The sequence below is a fragment of the Coturnix japonica genome, chromosome 1, assembly GCF_001577835.2.
Source record: "Coturnix japonica isolate 7356 chromosome 1, Coturnix japonica 2.1, whole genome shotgun sequence".
NCBI lineage: Eukaryota > Metazoa > Chordata > Aves > Galliformes > Phasianidae > Coturnix > Coturnix japonica.
Window position 1 is genome coordinate 61,345 of NC_029516.1, and position 19,466 is coordinate 80,810.

At 44.4% G+C, this 19,466-nt stretch overlaps 1 protein-coding gene across 3 annotated transcripts in view; it reads left to right on the plus strand.

The window, feature by feature from the left end:
• Positions 1-19,466, plus strand: part of GOLGB1 (golgin B1) — a 36,308-nt gene that overhangs the window by 3,744 nt on the left and 13,098 nt on the right. For 2 of the 3 annotated variants that reach the window (XM_015865622.1, XM_015866408.2), the window contains exons 3-13: positions 512-614; positions 1,256-1,408; positions 2,133-2,285; positions 3,704-3,862; positions 4,981-5,103; positions 5,529-5,642; positions 8,331-8,739; positions 9,938-10,002; positions 11,919-12,009; positions 13,055-13,122; positions 13,768-18,794. In XM_015865622.1, coding sequence (XP_015721108.1) covers positions 519-614; positions 1,256-1,408; positions 2,133-2,285; positions 3,704-3,862; positions 4,981-5,103; positions 5,529-5,642; positions 8,331-8,739; positions 9,938-10,002; positions 11,919-12,009; positions 13,055-13,122; positions 13,768-18,794 — 6,458 coding nt within the window. In that variant the 5' untranslated portion in view covers positions 512-518. The remainder of the gene's footprint in view (positions 1-511; positions 615-1,255; positions 1,409-2,132; positions 2,286-3,703; positions 3,863-4,980; positions 5,104-5,528; positions 5,643-8,330; positions 8,740-9,937; positions 10,003-11,918; positions 12,010-13,054; positions 13,123-13,767; positions 18,795-19,466) is intronic. The other variant, XM_015867267.1, reaches the window with a different exon arrangement.

Below are 19,466 nucleotides of genomic sequence, written 5' to 3' on the forward strand. Positions count from 1 at the left end.
GCCTGCTCTGCAGTCTGCTCCTCTCCACAGGCTGAAGGGAGCTTCTGTTCCATGCCTGCAGCACCTCTTGCCCTCCTCCTGTGCCCACCTTGTTCTGTCTCTGAGTGGTGCATCATTTTTTTTTACCTTTCTTCAGCCTGCTTTCCCAGAGGTGCACTCAGCATCCAGAACCGTCTGTGCCACGGAGCAGCTCCTGCACTCCCCAGACAGAGGCCACCCCTGCAGCCCCTCTGCTGCTCAAACCTTGTCACACTTCAATGCAGTTCCTGAGGTTTTTCTGTTCTTTTGTGGTTTAACCCCAGCAGGCAGCTCAGCACCACACAGCTGCTTGCTTACTCTCCCCAGGTGGGATGGGGAAGAGAATTGGAAAGGTAAAAGTGCAAGGTCTCAATGAGCTGAGTGTGTTCTCTTGGCAGAGGAATTGTATTCTCCATAAGCTTGATCAGCGTGGAGGAATGCGGTTTTTTCCCTCAGCAGTTTGGCTGTGTCCTGATTCTTTGCTTTGTTTCAGGCTGAAGATGCTGAGCCGCTTGTCAGGTTTGGCAAATACTGTCCTACAAGAGCTGTCTGGGGATGGTGGAGATGCAGTTCCTGAGTCGGAGTCCTCTGTCACTGTAAGTACCCTGTAGTGGAAAGGCTTCCAAACCTGACATAGAATTAGTTTTGGGAGCATAAACCGTCTGGCTGCAGTGAGAACTATTTCTTCCTTCACTGTCAAGTGCTGAAGTGAGCTTCTGAGCCAACATTCCAATCTGCTTCTGTGTTCCCAACATCATAAGCCCCCCTTATGTGGGGCAAACCAGAATCTACTTAAGTTTCTTAATCTCAAAGTGATGCTGGAAAAAGTATTAGAATGAGAGTGAAGAAAGATTTCCAAGTTTTAATGGTTATGTACAGCAGGAAGGGGAGCTCTACACAGTTTACACGGTCGTAGAATGTCCTGGGTTGCAAAGTTCCACAATGCTCATCCAGTTCCAGCCCCTGCTGTGTGCAGGGCTGCCAACCACCAGACCAGGCTGCCCAGAGCCATGTTTGGCCCGGCCTGGAATACCTGCAGGGATGGGGCATCCACAACATCTCTTCCCCAAGGATCTTTTCCCAGTGCTTCACATCATCATATATAGTCTGTAGGCTGCATGAAATGTTTGCAAGGCAAGAAGGCAGCATTTAGGATTGGACCTGAAGGTCACCTCTGGATCTGTGCTGTGCTCTGCTTGGACTTTCCTCCTCCAGAGCACTCATCTCACTGTTTCAGGTAGAACCTTCAGAGCTGGGAGGAGGAAGCATGGAGGAGGCACCGGAGGACTTGTTGGAACGGTTAGCACAGACTGAAAAGCTGGTTGTCCAGCTGAAGGATTTGATCCGAGAGAAGGATGCCCTGCTCCAGCAAAAGGAAACTGTGCTCAAGGTATCATCTCTTCAACCAAGGGCTTAACAGCGAGTTTGAAATGCTGTGTCAGCTTTCTGTGCAGGCCACTTTGTATTTTCTTCTGCCAATGAGATGCCTGCACTACTGAAGGTGGCAGTTTCACAGGGTCTTGGGATTCAAAAGAGTGGGCCCCAACCAAAGAGGTGTGGGATTGCTTCTGTGCCCGTTGCTGAGGTGTAGCTGCCTCTACAGTTAAGATATTGCATCCACATGCCATTCACATTTGGGTTTGTCATTGCTCTGATAAGTGCTAATATCTTTTATGTGAGTGAGTTTTTTTCCTTCAATTGAGAGCATTTGAGACCTACCAGGCTGTGCTGCAGCCATCCAGCAGGCCGGTGGTTTACAGCGTTTAAACAAGTTTATGTATTGCTTATCCTGAGGCACTGCAGGAGAGGAAGTACTGAGGGACTGCATATTATAATATAAGTCAAATTTAGCTTGTTCTAACTGCTGGGAGATGCCCCTTGAGTGGTCCATCCCCTGGAGAGGAACTGGCGGAGCAGAAGCATGCGACTATTTTGCTGTTTATAGCGCTTCTGAGCAAGTTTGTTTCCTGAATCTTTTAATTAGTATTGGTAGTGAGAAGGGTTTGGGCAAAGAAGCAGACTTGACAAAAGTGCAGCTTTTATCAGTGTTGCTTTCAGGGTGGTGGACAGCACTGGTGTTTTAAGCACAGCCCATTGGTGTTCTTCTCTTCCAGGAGGAACGTGAGGCTGCGGATGCAAAACTGATGAAGCTGAAACTTCAGGCCAAAGCCAAGCTGGCATCTCTGAACAAACGCATCGAGGAGCTGACGGAGAAGGGCCCTCAGCTGCCTGCACAGGCCGTGCCAGAAGAGCAAGTGTGTGCTAAGGTTGGGAGAACAGGGTTACTTGAAAGATGTTGCTTCTGCAGGTAGTCTGGGGTTGCCCTGTGTTGTAGGTCCTGTCTGTATTGTTAGCAGGAGATTCATAGTCCCAGCAAGGATGTCTGCTGCAGGAACTTGATCTTTTCACTATTGCAGACCTCCTTGCGGTGCACAGCTTAATCTCCTCAAGGGTATCGGTCAGTTTCATGTTGTGTATCTTCAGTACACTCTTATAGTTAAGTTCTTGCAGAAATCTCATCTGTGTGTGAGCTGTAGGTTTCCAAAGGTTGCCTGTTCTGGTAGCACAGCAAAAGAAAGGTAGGCTGGAGTACAAGACAGAAAGAATAGTTGAAAGGCAGCAACTTAAATGTAAGATGGTATTTCTAAGCTTTGTATCTTCCTGTGCCTTTGCAATGTTTCATGGTAAACAGGAGCTGTTTGTGTGAACCTGGGTAAGAGCAGGGGCAGGAATGTCCCATACCAGGACGTTAAAGAAGTTGCTATTGTAGGAGCTATCATAGGCACTGCTGAGGACTTTAGAAATTGTTCTGCTGATCACATAATCTATTTAGAAAAACTTTGTATGGGTGGGCAAGAGGGGTGAGATAGAAGCCCAAAGAGATCACAGCACATTGGGTGGGCCTCACTAAACTGAAGAAGGTAAAGGCAATTAGGAACACTGGGGGGGAGGTAAAAAAAAAAGAAGAATTGTAGGGAAAGTCAAAAGGTGAGTGTGAGTGGTATTAAAATGTGAGCTCTTAGGTGAGGGGTGATTGGAAAACACCTGAAAGTCAATCCTGAAAAGTTGTTGGTCAAAGGTTTGTGGGTTCACAAGGGGCAAGCCCTGTTTCACAAACTGCATCTTCTTTTAGGGTGAGTTCCCCACCAGATGAACAAGGGCTGGTGTCTGTTTTTTGGATTCCAGTTTAACTTTGAGGCTTTTTCTCACAGTATTCTTTAGGGCAAAGCATCCAGCATATGTGTAGCCAAAACCACAGTACAGTGGGTGAGCAGTTGGCTGACAGGTGGGGTTCCATCCAGCTGCAGGGGTTCTGCAGGGCTCTGTTTTAGGGTCGTGTCTCTTTGATGCTTTTGCCAATGACTTAAATGTCTTGAAGGTATGCTAAGAAAGTCTGTGACAGTGCTGAGCCAAGCTTAGAAGAAACATAATTTCCTCTTAGAGCTGTGTCAGCAAGGTGGGCACCAAGAAGGTGGAGCAGCTATTGAAGTGAGAGGGCTTTACTGGCGAAGGAATAAAGTAAAAAAGAAAAAGTAAAAAGGTTTTCTTTTTGTAAGTAGTAAAAAAACAAACAACAAATATATGGTTGGAAGTTGCAGGAGTGTTTGGTCTTTTGTTTTTTCAAAATTGACAGTAATACCAATAGTTTTCTTATGTTTCTTTGCTTCCTGATTCTTTCTTGCAGTGTCAGAATAACCAAAATGCAAGAGAAGATCATAGGGATGAAGCTGAAGGTCTGGAAGAGCAGCTCAGGGAGCAAGAAGAGGCTGTTAGGGATCTGAAGGAACAGCTGGCTTTAGCCAAGATGAATCTGAAAGATGCTGAAATCAAACATGCATCACAGGTACGTGGATTTGCTGTGGTCCCTCGGGTACAGCTGGAGTTCCCTTGGCCATCCAGCAGCCAAGTTTGCTTGTGGTCTTGACCTTAGTTGCTATTCCCTGTCTTTCCCTTTTGAGGGAGGGGATCTGTCCGTCTGCTCTGTGCTGAGAGACCTCACCTAGAGCACAGAGTCCAAATGGGGAGTCCTCAGCACAGCAGAGACACAGACCTGTTGGAGCGTGTCCAGAGGAGGACCACAAAAATGAACCAAGGGATGAAACAGCTCTCCTATGAGGACAGGTTGAGAGCTGGGACTGTTCAGCACGGAGGGGAGAAGGCTGTGAGGGGACCTGAGAGTGACCTGTCAGTGTCTACAAAGGAGCTGCTGGAAAGAAGGAGACAGGCTACTGAGCAGGGGCTGCGGTGATAGAATGAGGGGAAATACTTCAGGATCAGGTAGGGGAGATTTGGGTGGGATATAATGAAAAAGTCTTGCACAAGGAGCGGGAGGTGAGGAAGCAGCCCCTGGATGGGGCTGGACACGGAAGCCCTTGCTTTGAGTTGGGATTTGGGCTCCTGCCTGCTGCTGTGCTTTGGTGGATGTGTTTTGGCATCTTATTGCTGTCATGGGGTGAATTTTGGAGCTTCTTCCATCCCCACCAATGCCCCTCTCTGCTTTGCTAGGGGTGAGCAGATGAGCTTGTTATCACATAGCAGCTGCTGCTGTTGTGATCATTTTTGAAGTGGTTGATATTAGTGCTCTGATGTCAGTTTTAGCTTCTGATCTGTGAAATGGGCTGGATCCTGCAGTTACAAAACCAGAAGTTGTACCAGCTTGTTCTTACATAGTAATTATGTTTTATCATTCTGCATATTTATAAATGAAAGTTCTGTGTTCTTTGCTATACGGGATCGGATCTGTCACCAGTTAATGTCTGTATGTTACAACTGATGAAGTTACTGTCTGACCAAAGCCACACAGAGGGCTGCCAGGCTGCAGACATTGCCAGACACGTGTGATGTGCTGATGCTGAAAGCATGGCTGCACATCTGTCACACTCACAATCCTCTTGGCTATGTTTGCTTGTTTGCTTGTTTCTTTTTCCTCCCTGGGTACTGTATTTTGGTTTCTGTTTTCAGCTGAGCTCGCTGCAGGAAGTAATTCAGGAGAAGGAAGCTCTCCTCAAAGAACAGGTTCATCAGCACCAAGCTGAACTGCTGAGAACAGCAGCCAAGGCAGATCAGGAAGCAGAAGTGCAGCAGGTATGTTTGTGATAATCACCTTGTTATGAAGAGGAGAAAAGAAAATGCATGTTGTGAGTCACTGGGAAAGCTGTTCTCGGCAAAGTGAACAGGGATGAGAGGAGATGGGAGCTGATGGCTTGGGGCTGTTTGGTTGCCTTTAGAATGGATATTTCACACTTCCAGAGTTGCCCCTTTAGTCTGCTGAGCTTGTTGCTGGTGAGAATGCAGTTATTGTTGAATATGGCTGTAATGCTGCCATTCCCTATTTGTGAAACAGTGGTGAGCTCCCCTTACTGCACCTTGGTTCCATGGTAAACATCAGTAGGAGCAAAGTTATTTGGGCCGTTAAAGTAACTGTTGCAAGAAGTGGGTGGATGACACTTAGGGGATGTGGTCCTTCTGCATTAGCTTCTCAGAGGTTCTTATGGACCCAACTCCCACAGACCCTGCTGACGCTTCGGAGGAAGCTGGAGGAGCGAGAAGAAGCTCTGCTGGGACAAACGCAGATGGTAGAACTGCTGCAGCAGGAGCTACGTGGGGCTGAACAACAAAACCAGGTGCCCTTTCGTGTACTTATTGCCTTACTCCCATGTGTCTGTATGTTGGAGGGGCTTTGTATGGACAAAGCTTGGAAGTTCCCAGATGGGCTCATTGCTGGCACAAGGATTGCGGCACAGAATCAGCCAGCAGGTTCATTAACATATTCCTTCCTTTCAAAGAGTAGCACAGATTTAATTGCAGTAGAAAAGGAAATAAAATGAATACCACAACACAGAGAATGTTTCAGTAATAATGTTATTGCACACATCTCATGATATCTGCCTCTATTTCTGGTTTTACGGTCCCCCTGCAAAGTTCTTGGCTTCCATCTGGATGAGGATGAGGGATACAGTGAGCTGTCAGCACCACTGATCTCCAGACAGGAGAAATTTGGTGTTTGTGGCTCATTCTTCGATCCAAGATCCACCTGGAGCCATTTTTGTGTTTGCTGAGTTGGTTTTACACCTCTTTGTTAGTCCACAAATTCACGCTGTGTCTGATTTTACTCTGCTTGGTGTGTTTTATGCCACAGCTGTATGTTGTACAATACATCACAGAGTTCTCCTTGTCCATTTGGTTACTCCCCAAATCAGCTGTTTCCAGTTCTAGAACTGCCTTTTTTAACCAATCTCTGTGAAGTGCTGATGGACTTCGGGTTTCCATTGCGTCCCTGCTTCTGTTGTCCCTTCATGTCCTCCCCATGTCCCACTCTGTGCTGCTGCTGCTATTTCCCACTACTGTATTTCCTCACACTACACAGTCAGTCGTAACTATTTCATCTTACAGAGGGTGTTCCTGTGGCTACTATCCACCTCCATGTGAGAAAGAACAGGAAAATGGGGACTGTACCATATAAGGATGAGTAAAATGAATTTTGCATAGTTGCCCAGTAAGCAATAACATGATTGCAGCTAAACCAAGTGAAGCCACTTCCAGTGCAGATCCGTGATGAATGCCTTTGTATTTCCAATCTCAGAATCTCCACCTTCCAGTGACCTCTATGTCAGTCTCAGGGCTGTGGTGCAGTGCATCGCCTGGATTTCTGTTCAGTCACACAAGCAGCTGTGCTACAAATTCATTTCATGCTCAAATCCTCATCATTTGTAGTTACAAATGGATGAGACCTCTGCTGCTGTCCTGTTCTCCTGCACCCTTTGTCTGTTTGGGCTTCCATGATCAATATTGTGCTTCCTGGAGAAATGTCTGCATTTATTCTGTCTCCTCAGCCCCAGTAATGTCTAACCCTACCATCCTTGTTCCTTTATTTATTTATAATGTGCTCTGTGAGAACGTGGCAGGATGATCTGCTTTTTGTTGGTGAGGGCTTTGAAAGCTTTTGGGGTATCTGGAGCAAATGGGAGCTGCTTCATTGTAGGTTTGGAGAAAAGCAGAACTCACTCATTTCTGACCAAATGGCTGCAAACTGCTTCTGTAGCTCTGAAATGAGTCGGTTCCTCTTGTTCTTGATCTTGAAAACAATGTGCAGAGAAAAATATCTTCATCTTGGGGATCCACTGTGATAGTGCACGTGTTTTCTTTTCCTTATTGTCATCATCACAAGATTTGCATTACATGTTTAGTGGATGAAGTTTTGAAGAGGAAACTAGAAGCCATTTTTTGTTCCTTTTGTGTAAACTGGTTGAAGAACTCTTTTTAATTAATTTATTTATTTTTAAATGTTTTTTTTTTATTTTGGTAGCTCTCTCCTTCCCCCTCCTCACAGCCCACCCCCAGTGCTGGAGTGATGCAGGTTATGGTGCAATTTACACATAAACAGATTTATTCTCTCCTCTGTGTTGCTCTTCTGTTGTCCCTGTGTTCTCACCAGGCACTGAGGTGGGACCTCCCAGTGCCCAGAAAAGGAGAAGAGCCTCATTGAGCTGCCCAGTACTCACTGCTGCTCATCCTACTGGTGGATGAATTCCTTTGTGGCACGGTCCCTAGATTCTCCCTCTGTGCCTTTGACTCCCCCTACACCCATCCTATGGTCAGCAGGAGAGCCTGGTACACCCATCCCTCAAGGCCTTGGGGCAGAAGATGCTCCTCCTACCCACGGAGCAAAGGGAGCTGCTAGGAGTTAGCCCTGCTGACCACTCATAGCTCAGGAGAAGGAAGTTTGGCAGAATGAATTCTGGCATGGCTGCTGGGGTCTGTATCTCTTTCCTGGCTGGCTTAAACCTCTGCTCAGTGTCTGCCAGTTTGTTGAGGTCTTCCAAGAGTCTCTGGGTGTAGTGTGGGGCACTGTGTCACCTCTAGGTCCCTGTTTGAACTTTTATTTTATGGACATAATTTCACGTACACTAATTTGTTCTGCTTGTTAATTGCTCTTTGTAATTGTTGAATTCTCCCTCTTTTTTTTATAGTGCTTCCTCCCTTTCTTGAGAAGCTTTCTTTGCTTTTGAAGGGAATTCATGGCCTCTGTTATACTGTTTTCTTCCTGTCATATCCTCTTGCTCTAAATAAACGTGTTTATTTTCTATACTCACACTGAGTGCTCTTGTTTCTCCCACTGTTATTTCCTTGCAAGTTGCAAACAGTAGGGCTCGTTCTGTCTGATAAATGGAGAGTTCTGCTATTTTTATTTCCTTCTTTCTGCTGCTAAAGTATATGAAAAAGATATAATGGTGATTTTAAGTTGCAATTCAGGGACTTTGCTTTGGTGCCGTGCTCATCTGAGATTAATTAATTTCTATATCCTTTAACAGGTGCTCCGAGATCAGTGCCAGAAGATGGCAGTGGATCTGAGCTCTCTGAAAGATGTGCTGGATGCAGAGAGACGAGAATCTCAGGATCTCAGAGAGAAGATGGAGCTGGAAGTGGCTGAGAGGAAGCTGTGCTCCCATCGCTTGCAGGAGGAGGTGCAGTGTCTTTCAGAGCAGCTGGAAGAGGCAAGATCAGCACAAGCAGAATTAGAGAGATACAGAGGCTTGGAGCAGAAGCAGAGACTGGAAATGGAAGAGAAAAATCTACAGATCAGTTGTCTTAAGGCAGCTGAACAAGAGCTCCAATCTAGCTATGCTGCCCTTGTAGCTGAGAACAATCAGCTGAAGCAGGAGGTTGGCCAGCTGTTGGTGCTGTCTGCTGAAAGCAGCACAGCAATGCAGGATCTACAAGGTGAGTAAGAACAGCATTTTGTTGAAGGGGGTTCTCAGTAGCCTAAGGATTACTGGATTGCCTTTTGCTTGGCTTTGTTTCTATGACAGTTCCTGAGGAGTATCTTGGTGCCAGAGTTCCCAGTTGCACAGGAGGATAGGGTTGGTGTTGAATGGAAGATCTCTGTAGCACAGTCCTGCTGACTGCTGCCTTCTGGCACAGCCTGTGCATCAGGAGCTTGTCTGAGGGTTTTGAGTTAGACTATCAAAAGCCTTTCCAGCCAGCCAGCCAATACTGGTCTCTCCCCTTAGCTGCCAAGCTGGTTGTTGCATCATATTGGTATGGTGTTGTGCCTATTGTAAGTGGTGTTTGTATTCCAGTTTCCAGAAGTAGAAGGATAAAAAGCTACTGGCTCAAACAGCAGCTGAATTCTTGTGCCATTCTTGACTTGGACAGGAGCACTTCAGTGTCTTTTTCTTTGATTTGTACAATTTCTCATTTCATTTTTATCCCAATGAAATTTGAAGTATTCTGTTATAACAGTAATTTGTTACCCCTCCTTTAGAAGGAAGTTTGTTTCTTCATTTAAAAAGAAACACAATAAACAAAAAAAACCCAACATCCTGAAACTCTATCAGCTCTCACATGATTTCAACCTAAGTAAGAACAGAGTAGAATTGCTTGTTTGGAAGGGATCAAAAACATCAACAGCAGCTGCCTGAACACGTCAGGGCTAACAAAAATTTGGAGCACGTTGCTGAAGGTGGAATCTAAATGGCTTTTGAGCATTGATCAGTGTGGGGTATCAACCATCTCTCTAGGAAGGCTGCTTTGGTGTTTGCCAACCCTCGTGGTAAAGAGATGCTTCCAAATACTCAGTCTGAATCTCCCCCTGTGCAGCTTTGTGCCATTCCCATGCATCCTGTCACTGATTACCAGGGAGTAGAGATCATCGTGTCCCTCCTCGTTTTCCTTTCTCAGGGGAAAAGAACAGTAATGTCTTATTTTCTAAAGGGTGCTTAAAATCTGTATTGTGCTTTGGTAGTTCTCATTTTTCAGGGTAAAAAAAGCACACTGTCCAATGCCAATGTGATACACTGTCACTATGTAAGCTCTGTGTCCCATTTCTCTAACATTCCTGAAAGAATTTCATATTACTTTCTGAATGAGAGTTTTAATTTTCCAATAAATTGTTTAATGTATTTTTTCGATGTTTCAGAGAGGTCCCAACTTGTTCTCCAGGAGCCTCAGCAGGAAGCTACAATGGTTGCAGAAAACTCAGAGGTAATGATTAAGCGGCTGAAAAAAGTCAGAACTAAAACAGGTCAAGGACTGGCCTTAAAAGAGCTAAGCTGTGATGGCCTTTTTTAACAATCCTCTTTGGAAGGTTATTATTAACTGGATTAATGGTGAAAGACAGAAATAGCTTCCAAATGCTGCTTGTCCTGTGTTCTTATCTGACCACGTTTCCCTTTGCTGTCTGTTTGGAATTCTTGTGTCCTTCATCCGCCCAATCCATGTTCTTGCTGTTTTCTGTCTCTTATGAGTCAGTTCTTCAGCGAAATCATAGGCTAAACTGAGAGAGTTCTCAGGATATACAGATCCAAAGGCTTGGCTGTCATTACAGGGTGCCTTTCAAACCCTTCCCATCCCTACTGCCCTGATGGGGTCTGGCAGACTGACCGGAGCATGCTGAGTTCTCTGTCAAACAGAAGACTTAGGCTGTGTCTTTGTATGCTTCCACCACAAAGTGCTTCGTGCAGAGTTTCAGGCAGTTTTGGGTACCTTCTGCTTTTCTGCATGTTCTGTCGGCAAGGTGATGGAGATAGCTACCTCTGTGTCCATCCTAAGTTGTAGAATGGTTAGCTTAGAGATAGATCTGGGCTCCTTCCAGACTGCTCTGCTCTGCTCCCGTCTGCCAGCAGGGGGAGAAGATGACGCTGGGTCTTACCTAATGCAGTCCTCTGCAACACAGGGAGAGTTGGTAGTATAAAATCTCCAGCTCCTCTGCTCCTCCAGTGACTGTATGGCATAAAGTGTCATGTTTATTGATTTTCCTTATCAGCTATTGATTTAAAAATGGGAATGGAAGGTGTTACATGTGGATATACCAAAGATGGTTTCCTTAAGTGTTTGTTGCTGTGGAGTAATCAGGGCAAAAGTTGGCATTTGGGACTTGCAAGTGTGGAGTCAGGACATCCTGCTTTACCCAGAGCCTTGTGTTCCAGCTGCCTACATTGGGGTGTAAGCTGGTGGCCCAACAGGTTCACACACACTTAAACACATGTGTGCTCGTGGTCTTTCCAAGGTTAGATGTAAGCCTTTCAGTTCTTTCCTAGAGCCCCTTTAGAGGCAGTGAAGAGAACAGTGCTTTCTTTAGCATATGACTCACCTCGACCAAGGTGGGTATTGAAAATCGTTTGGTGAATCCAGTACTAAAAGTGTCCATTTCAACACCAGGCATGTATATGAATAACTGTATAGTCCACATAAATAGCTTTTATGTGGTGTTCATGTTTTGACAAGTCTGTACTGCCACTTGTGACCCTGACCTATTACTTCAGGGCAAAATATCTGTGAATTCAAGCCCAGTACAGGGGTTTGGGTTGTGTACACAAATTGTTTTGGTGCATCCTAAATGTTCCAGTTTAGGAATTGCAGCTGGCAGTCACAAAAGTTCTCTAAAACATGGGCTGGAGGTGGCCCTTGTCTGACTGGGTGACCCTCTGTGCTTACATTCGAGGTGGTTAACAGCAAATGTTAGTTCTAATCGTTGTTTTCAGTCTTAACTTTAAAAACAAAACAATTTGTTTTTCCAGATGAAGTAGAGTGGATTTTTTATTTCTAGACTTTTTTAAAGCTGGAAGCATAAGAATGGCAAAATAAGGACTTCACCTGCAGCTTCCAGTCAGCCAGCAGGTGTCCAGTGCCTGCCAGGAGAGCAGGCAGAGGGCTTTTCAGAATGGAAAATATCCTAAATCTGAACTGATATCCTAATTTGCTGATATATATCCCAGTCTCTTGCTTAATATTATAACTAAACCATCTTTTATTTTTATTTATTTCCACTAGGCATCAGAATTGGGTGTATGGTAGGGACTGACAGTTTAAGCTCTAAGTTGGTTGAGCAGCAGCTAAGATAGCTGTCATCTAATGCAAAGGCTGTAGCATAAAACTAAGTGTCTTTCTTCCACTGATAGAACAAGAATGGTGGATCTGAGGTGAAAACACAAGACTTGCAGATTCTGGAAGATTTGGCCTCTTGCATGAACTCCTCTGCTACCTCTGGAGGTAAGGGCACAGAATAAGACACGTTGGTCTCAACACTGCAGAAATGGGAGAACTGCCAGGAGAAGTTCAAAGTGATTTGGAAAAAAGAGCTTTGAAGTCAAGATCTAAAGATGTAGGGGAGATAAGATACAGAGAAGGTGTAAGAGAAAAAACTAAGGCAGGCAGGTGAGAATATATGAGCAGAAAGAAGTAAGTATGATGAGAAAGGAGAAGGTTTCGAAGGAGGCTGCAGGTGCAGAGGCTGTTGAGTAATGTGCAGAAGAGATGTAAGATGAAGTACTGAGTTCCTGTCTGAGAGCTGATGAGATTTTTTTTGCTTCAGGTATTACCAAACGTCCCTCCCCCATGTTCCAAATTCTAAAAATCAGGAATGCCCTATTTAAGTGCTCAAATCTCTGCCTTCTTGCACTGTGTGGAGAGATGATCGCTTGCTTAATTGCTTGAATGCATGTGCTTTTAATATAAATATATATAGAATTAGCAAAACTGAAACTGAATGAGCAGCTGTAATCTCTGGAGCTTCCTAACATTAAATTAAGTTTACAGCCTTGGTTTCTTAATGTGCTTTGTAATAATTTTCTATATTTTTTCCTTATTAACGAGAAAAAAGCTGTGTTGTACCACCTGTAAAACCTGTGAGTTTTGAGCTTAAGTCTTTTAGAAATACAATAGAACTAACTATGTTAGTTTCATATAGAAAATGTTATTTTCTCAAAGAAGGGGTGGAACTACAGGGTTCATAAATAAATCCTGTTCATTTTGGAAGAGTAGAAGTGTATTAGTTCACTGTGTCTTTGCCTCTTCATTATTCTGTTGCAGTTACACATGATGTAGACTTAGGTGATAGCAGCATGCAGTAAGTATAGGATGTTTTGCATCTGCAGAGCTTGGGGATGTATATCTGGACTAAATGCATCACTCAAACTCTTGATCTTTTGTATTTCCTACCTGGGAATTTGGAGACTCTCCAGTCCCATGGATTTTCTTTCCAGCTGTCTGCTGTGCAACTCATTTGCTGATGGTGACATGTATGTTTTATCACTAGGTGTGTCAGGAGAGATGGTGAATTCTGAAGGGCAAAAGCCTTCTGGTGACACTTCGGTCCTGCCTGAGGTACAAATTTCACCCACTGCTATTTACTTTTCAATATTGTGTGCACGCATGGATATGGTAACTTAGCCTGACTGAATGGTCAGCCTTTGCAGCAAAGGTGCTGAGCTGTTTGCAGAGTGATGATCCGTGATTTCCAGCAAGGATTTGATCATTCTCCTTTTGTCATCTGTATTTGGGGTGGAAGGAAATCTTAAGATGAATGTTTGGAAAAAGCCAAGCACTTTAGACCAGATGTTTTGTTTAATGTTTTCACTTTGGAGGTAAATACACCCTGAAATATGGGTGTCTGAATGGATTCTTGTCCATGTTAAACAGACAGGTAAAGCTGAGGACAAAACCTCCTTGTTCAGAGACTGTGGACACAATGCCAGTATCTGTAGTCTTGAAATGTGGCTGGGTAAGTCCAGAAGGATACCTCTGAGAATCACAGAACTGAGACACTTCAAAAGCAGGAAGCTTCATTTATGGTCTAATCCTAAAGACAGAGTCCCATGCTGCAGCTTCAGGAAGGGAAATGAGCTGAGGAGTCTTCCTGTTGCTAATGAGGCTGTTATTGATTGCAACTGCTAGCACGAGGTAGGGACAATGAAAGGTGCCCCCATGGCAGGATTGAAAGGAAATTTGAAACCTTGTATTGTGTTCTAGGCAAGAACAAATGGCTTTTCCAGTGGAGGTGAGCAGTTTACTGAAGAAAACTGCCTGTCTGGAATTGGAGAATGTCTTGCTGCAGAGAAACAGAAAGAACTGTCAGTTTTGCTGCTGGAACTGAAAGAAGCTCAAGAAGAAATTGCATTTCTAAAAGGACAGCTCAAGGACCCAAACAACCAAATTTCTGCATTTAACGAAGCAGGAGGAGAGGCTGACCAGCTGGAAGAGAATTCCCAGACACGTCTTCTTGAGAGGGAAGAGCAAAAGTTATCGAGTACACAAAGTGAGTTGGACAACAGCTCATTACAAGGAGAAACAGAAATGCAGCCAATTAATGTGCTTCAGGAAAACAAAAATGATCTTCAAGAAGTACCCAGAGAGACCTCTGTTCATGGCACAGGGGAGATGGGAGCAACACAGGAAACCTCTGCAGCATTTCCAGAGCCAGGCACCTCTCAATCTCAAGAGCTGACAAATCTGCAAAACCAAATTACGGAACTGCAAATGATTCTTCAGGAATCGGAAGAATCCTATAAAAAAGATCTGGGAGAAAGAGATGCAGAAATAAATAGACTAAACCAGCTGGCTGAAGAATACAGGAAAAAGATGGAAGATTCTGACAGCTCACTCTGTGCTTTGGCTGAAGAGAGAGATCAGCTCCTGTGTCAGATGAAGAACCTTTCTACCATGACAGAACTGCAGGAGAAGGTGAAGCAGCTGGAGGAAGATCTGGCTCTTTCTGAAAAGCAGAGGCTGTCAGACAGTGAGAGCAGTCTTCTGAAGGAACAAATCCAAAGCCTTAAAAATGAATTTAAATCCAAAGAGGTTAAAATTGAAGCTTTACAGAAAGATTTGGATGAAGCACAACTTCAGCTTTCTGATCAGGACATGCAACTAAACGACATGCGGAGCCAGATCCAGAAGAAGGAGTGTGAGGCACTCGACCTGGAACAACTGCTGAGGAAATACAGGGCTGAGATGGAAGAGCTTTCCCAAAGCTTAGCCTCCAAAGGCCACGAAACAGCAAGCCTGGAGCAGCTTGTTGCTGAACGTAGCAGGTGTATAGAGAGCCTGCAGCAAACCTTGCTGGAGAAAGAACAGCAGATGACAGAGATCAGCATCAGCATGTCCGAAAGAATGGTACTGCTGAATGAAGAGAAGTTTTCTCTAGAAACTGAGCTGAAGAGACTCAGAGAGCAAACAGGCCTCTTATTAAAAGCCCAGGAGGGAAAAAAACAGAACACAGAAGCAGAAGATACGTATCTGAACAGTGAGGTGTCTGAGCAGCAGTGTGAGACAGAAGCAGAATGCAAGGAAGGGGAGATATCAGCAAGTGAACTTGAGATTCTGAAACGGGAAAACGAGCAAGTGAAGCGAAAGCTGCAGGCAGCACTTGTTAACAGGAAGGAGCTCCTGAGGAAGGTTAGCAAATTGGAGGGTGAGTTGGTACAGTTGAAAACGGAGTCTGAGTCAGAAACTGCAATGGGTCAAGAAGATGAAGGGGAAGAACATATGACGAGTAGGATGAGCCAAGGAGTGAATCTTGAAAGCTCGCCCAGGGAGGAGTATCTAGTCCAGCTGCTTTCTGAAAAGGAATCTGAGCTGCTGAGCATTCGGAAGGAGCTGCTGGATAAAGAAACTACTGAAGCGCAGTTGCAGGCGGTGATTGAAGAAATGAAGCAAAGCTTGCAAGATAAGATAAACACTGATTCAATTAAGGTTGAAATCATGGAAAATCAGACAATTGCTGACAAAGTAACTGAAACTGATGAAGGCCCAAAAGATGATGAAAAAAATGAAGAAAACAACACAGCAGCTACAAATCTTGGAGAAAACCAGATGTCTGCTCTGAAAGAGAGAGTTTCAACTCTTGAACAGGAAAAAGAACAACTTCAGAAAAAGCTTCAGGAAGCCTTGATATCTCGCAAAGACACTATAAAGAAGGCTCAAGAAAAAGACAGGCATCACAGAGAACAGCTTAAACAGCAGAAAGATGATTACAACATCCTGCAAGAACAATTTGATATGCAAATGAAAGAGAAGGAAAGCATCCAAGCTCAGCTCAGACAGCTCCAGGAACAGTCGGCAGAGAGTGTTCCTGGCAATCAAGGCTCTTTGGATTCTTTGTGCTTGGAAGCAGGAAATTCTACAAGCAGCAAATCTGTGCAAGTCACGGATGCTTCTGGGGAAGAGTTTAAAGCAGAACTTGAAAAATTGCAGATGGAGAAGGAGGAGTTGGAACAGAAGGTTGGCTGTATGGAAGGTGAACTAGCCTGCAAAACAGAATTAGTCTTTAATTTGCAAGAGCGCATAGCACAGTTGTTGCCAGAGGCAGAAGGGCTGACTAGAACCTCTGAACAAGCTGAAGCTGCAAGACTTCAGGGAGAACTGGAGGAAGATCAAGGGGAAGATACTAGAGAAAACAGTCTGGAAGACCTGAAAATGCTTATGCATCAAAAGGATGAAGAAATGGAACTCCTTAGCTTTCAGTTAAGGGAGAAAAGCGAAGCTCTGGCTAATGCACAGGCACAGTTGCTGGAAAAAGAAGATTCTATCAAGAGTCTGCGCAGTCAGATTGAAGCTCAGGCTCAGGCACATGAGGAACAGAGCAAGCGACTGCAAACCGAGCTGCTTGAAATTCAGCACAAGCAAGAAGATGATGAAGAAGCAGCTAAACAGAAGAATCAAATGCAGAGAAAGTTGCAAGCTGCACTTATCTCTAGGAAAGAGGCATTAAAGGAGAGTAAGTCACTGAAAGAGGAATTAGCAAGTGCCAAAACTACTATTGAGAATCTTTGTGTCAAGTTGAATAATGTGGAAAGCCAAATAAGTGGCCATGTTAAAGAAACAGATACTTTAACAGAAAAAATAGCAAGTCTCACTGAAGAGCGAGAAAAACTTATTGCAGAAGTTAATAAAGTCCTTGGAGAAAATCAGAATCTTGACGGGTGCTGTAAAAACCTGAAACTGACACTCGATGGAGTTCTCTTAGAGAAGGAGAAGCAGGAGAAGGAGATGGAGTCCTTGAAATGCCTGCAAGCTGCTGAGAGCACTGAGTGGCAAGAGAAACACGGGGAGCTTCAGAAAGAGTATGAAACTCTCCTTCAGTCATATGAGAATGTGAGTAATGAGACTGAGAGGATTCAGCGTGTTTTGGAAACCGTGAGGCAGGAAAAGCAGGAGATTTTCATGAAGCTGAAAAGTGCTGAAGCAAAAAAAGAAGAAACGGATAAGCAGCTGCAGGAAGCTGAACAGGAGATTGATGGAATGAAGGAGAAAATGAGGAAATTTGCAAAGTCAAAACAACAAAAGATTCTGGAACTAGAGGAGGAGAATGAGAAGCTCAGAGCAGAGGCGCAGTCCACAGCTGCGGATCTGCACAGGACTGATGATGGATCTTTCCTTTCAAACACTAGCCTGAAAGAAGCGCTGGAGAGTTCTAGGAGGGATTATCAGTCTCTTTCTACTCAGCTAGAGGCTGTAATGGTTGAAAAGGAGTCTCTTACTCAGGAGATCACAGACTTAAAACATCACTTGCAATTAACAGAATCCAAGCTGGAAGAAAGCAGAGAGCTGTTAGACAAGTATGTTTCCCTGAAGACAACAGAGGAAGAAACAAATCAGGCTGTTGCTGCACCACCACCAATAGAGAGGACTGAAAATCAAGTGGACTTAGGTGTTGGACCAAAGTCTCTGAATGCAGAGCTGGAACAAAAAGCTTTTGAAAGCCCACCTGAGGATCTTAATAGCTACATAAAGGAGATAGCTGAGCTCACAAAACGAATCACTGAACTAGAAGAGAATAGGAGGGCTTCAGAGCAACAGCTGGATGATATCCGCAGGAGTGTTGAGACTTTAGAAGGTGAGAAAAGGGCCTTAGAGACCCAAATGGAAGCAAAAGTCCTTGAATTAAATGTTCTCCAGGACACGGTAGCAAAGATGGAAGAAACGGTCCAAAACACCAAGGAGGACCTCATCAGGATGACAGAACTGAAGGACACTCTGGAGGCTGAGAAAGATGATTTAGAGGAAAGGCTCATGAATCAGCTGGCAGAACTTAATGGCAGTATTGGAAATTATCAGCAAGATGCAACAGACTCCCAGATTGAAAATGAACAACTGAAACATGAGCTTCAGAGTTTGCAGAGAGCAATACATGAACTGGAGGAGGAGAAACGTCAGATGGCAATGGAGAAAAGTAAAGCAAGTTCAGAAAACCGAAAGGAATATTTAGAGAAGTTGAAACGCACTTGGAGGGAAGACAGTAGCACACACGTGAAGGAGCTTCAGGAGCTGCTGAAGCAGAAGCAGCAGGAGGTTAAGCAGCTGCAGAAGGATTGTATCAAAAGCCAAGAGAAGATCAGTAGTTTAGAAAGAACTGTTAAAGCTCTGGAATTTGTCCAGAGTGAGTCTCAGAAAGATTTGGAAGCAGCCAAAGAGACTTTAGCTAAAGCAGCAGAAGACACCAAGAAAGCTCAGACAGAGCTTGCTCACTGCAGAGTAGTGTTGGATGACACTCAGAGTGAGGCGGCAAGAGTCCTAGCAGAGAGCGTCAAAGTAAAAGAAGAGTTACGGGCAACCAAAGAGAGTACTCTAATTCAAATGAAGAAAAAAGATGAGGACTTTGAGAGAAGACTGGAGCAGGAGAAAGACAAGCACTCAAAGGAGATGAAAAATATGGAAGAGAAACTGGCAGCTTTGCAGAGGGAGAAAGATTTTATGGAAACAACAGTTCGTGATGTTCAGGGCTCCTTGATGACAAAAGATCGAGAAGCCAAGGAGCTGGAAGGCAACCTGAACAAAACACTGGCCCAGCTTGCAGCCTTCACCAGGAGCATGTCTTCCCTTCAGGATGATAGGGATAGAGTGATAGATGAATCCAAAACATGGGAGAAGAAGTTCACAGAAACGATTCAAAAGAAAGAGGAAGAAATACGCTCAAAAGAGGAAACTTGTGTTATGCTGAGGGACCAGATGAAGCAGATGACTACACAAGTGGAAGACCTTCAGATTCATATATCCAGGTAATAAAAATGGTGATAATTAAGTCAATGTATTTCCTTTAATGAGTCAGCAGCCAGAGGTGAGGAGGGAGAACGGCTGTTTATGAGGGTGGATAGTGACAAGACAAGGGGGAATGTTTTGAAACTGATACAGGGGAGGTTCAGGTTGGATCTTAGGAGGAAGTTTTTCACCCAGAGGGTGGTGACGCACTGGAACAGGTTGCCCACGGAGGCTGTGGATGCCCCATCCCTGCAGGCATTCAAGGCCAGGCTGGATGTGGCTCTGGGCAGCCTGGGCTGCTGGTTGGTGACCCTGATCATGGCAGGGAGGTTGAAGCTGGATGATCTTTGAGGTCATTTTTAACCCAGGCTGTTAATTTTAGAGATTAAGCTTGGTACGTCAATAGAGCATGGAGATTCATCATTCCAAATTGATCCCAAATTAGATATTGAGGGGAAGATGGAGCTGGAGAAGCATAACAAAATGTTAACCTTGGAATTTCTGAAATTCTAAAACAGACCATTATTTCATGAGGAAAACTGTTCTACGAAGTTTGATCAAAATGTTGTATGTTGTGAAATGATTATGAAAGGAATACCAACTGTATGAGAACAGCACCTTTGTTCGTAGCAAGCAAAATCTGAGCCTCGCTGTAAAGGGAAATTAATTTCTCCTTTGAAAGACTGAAGGTA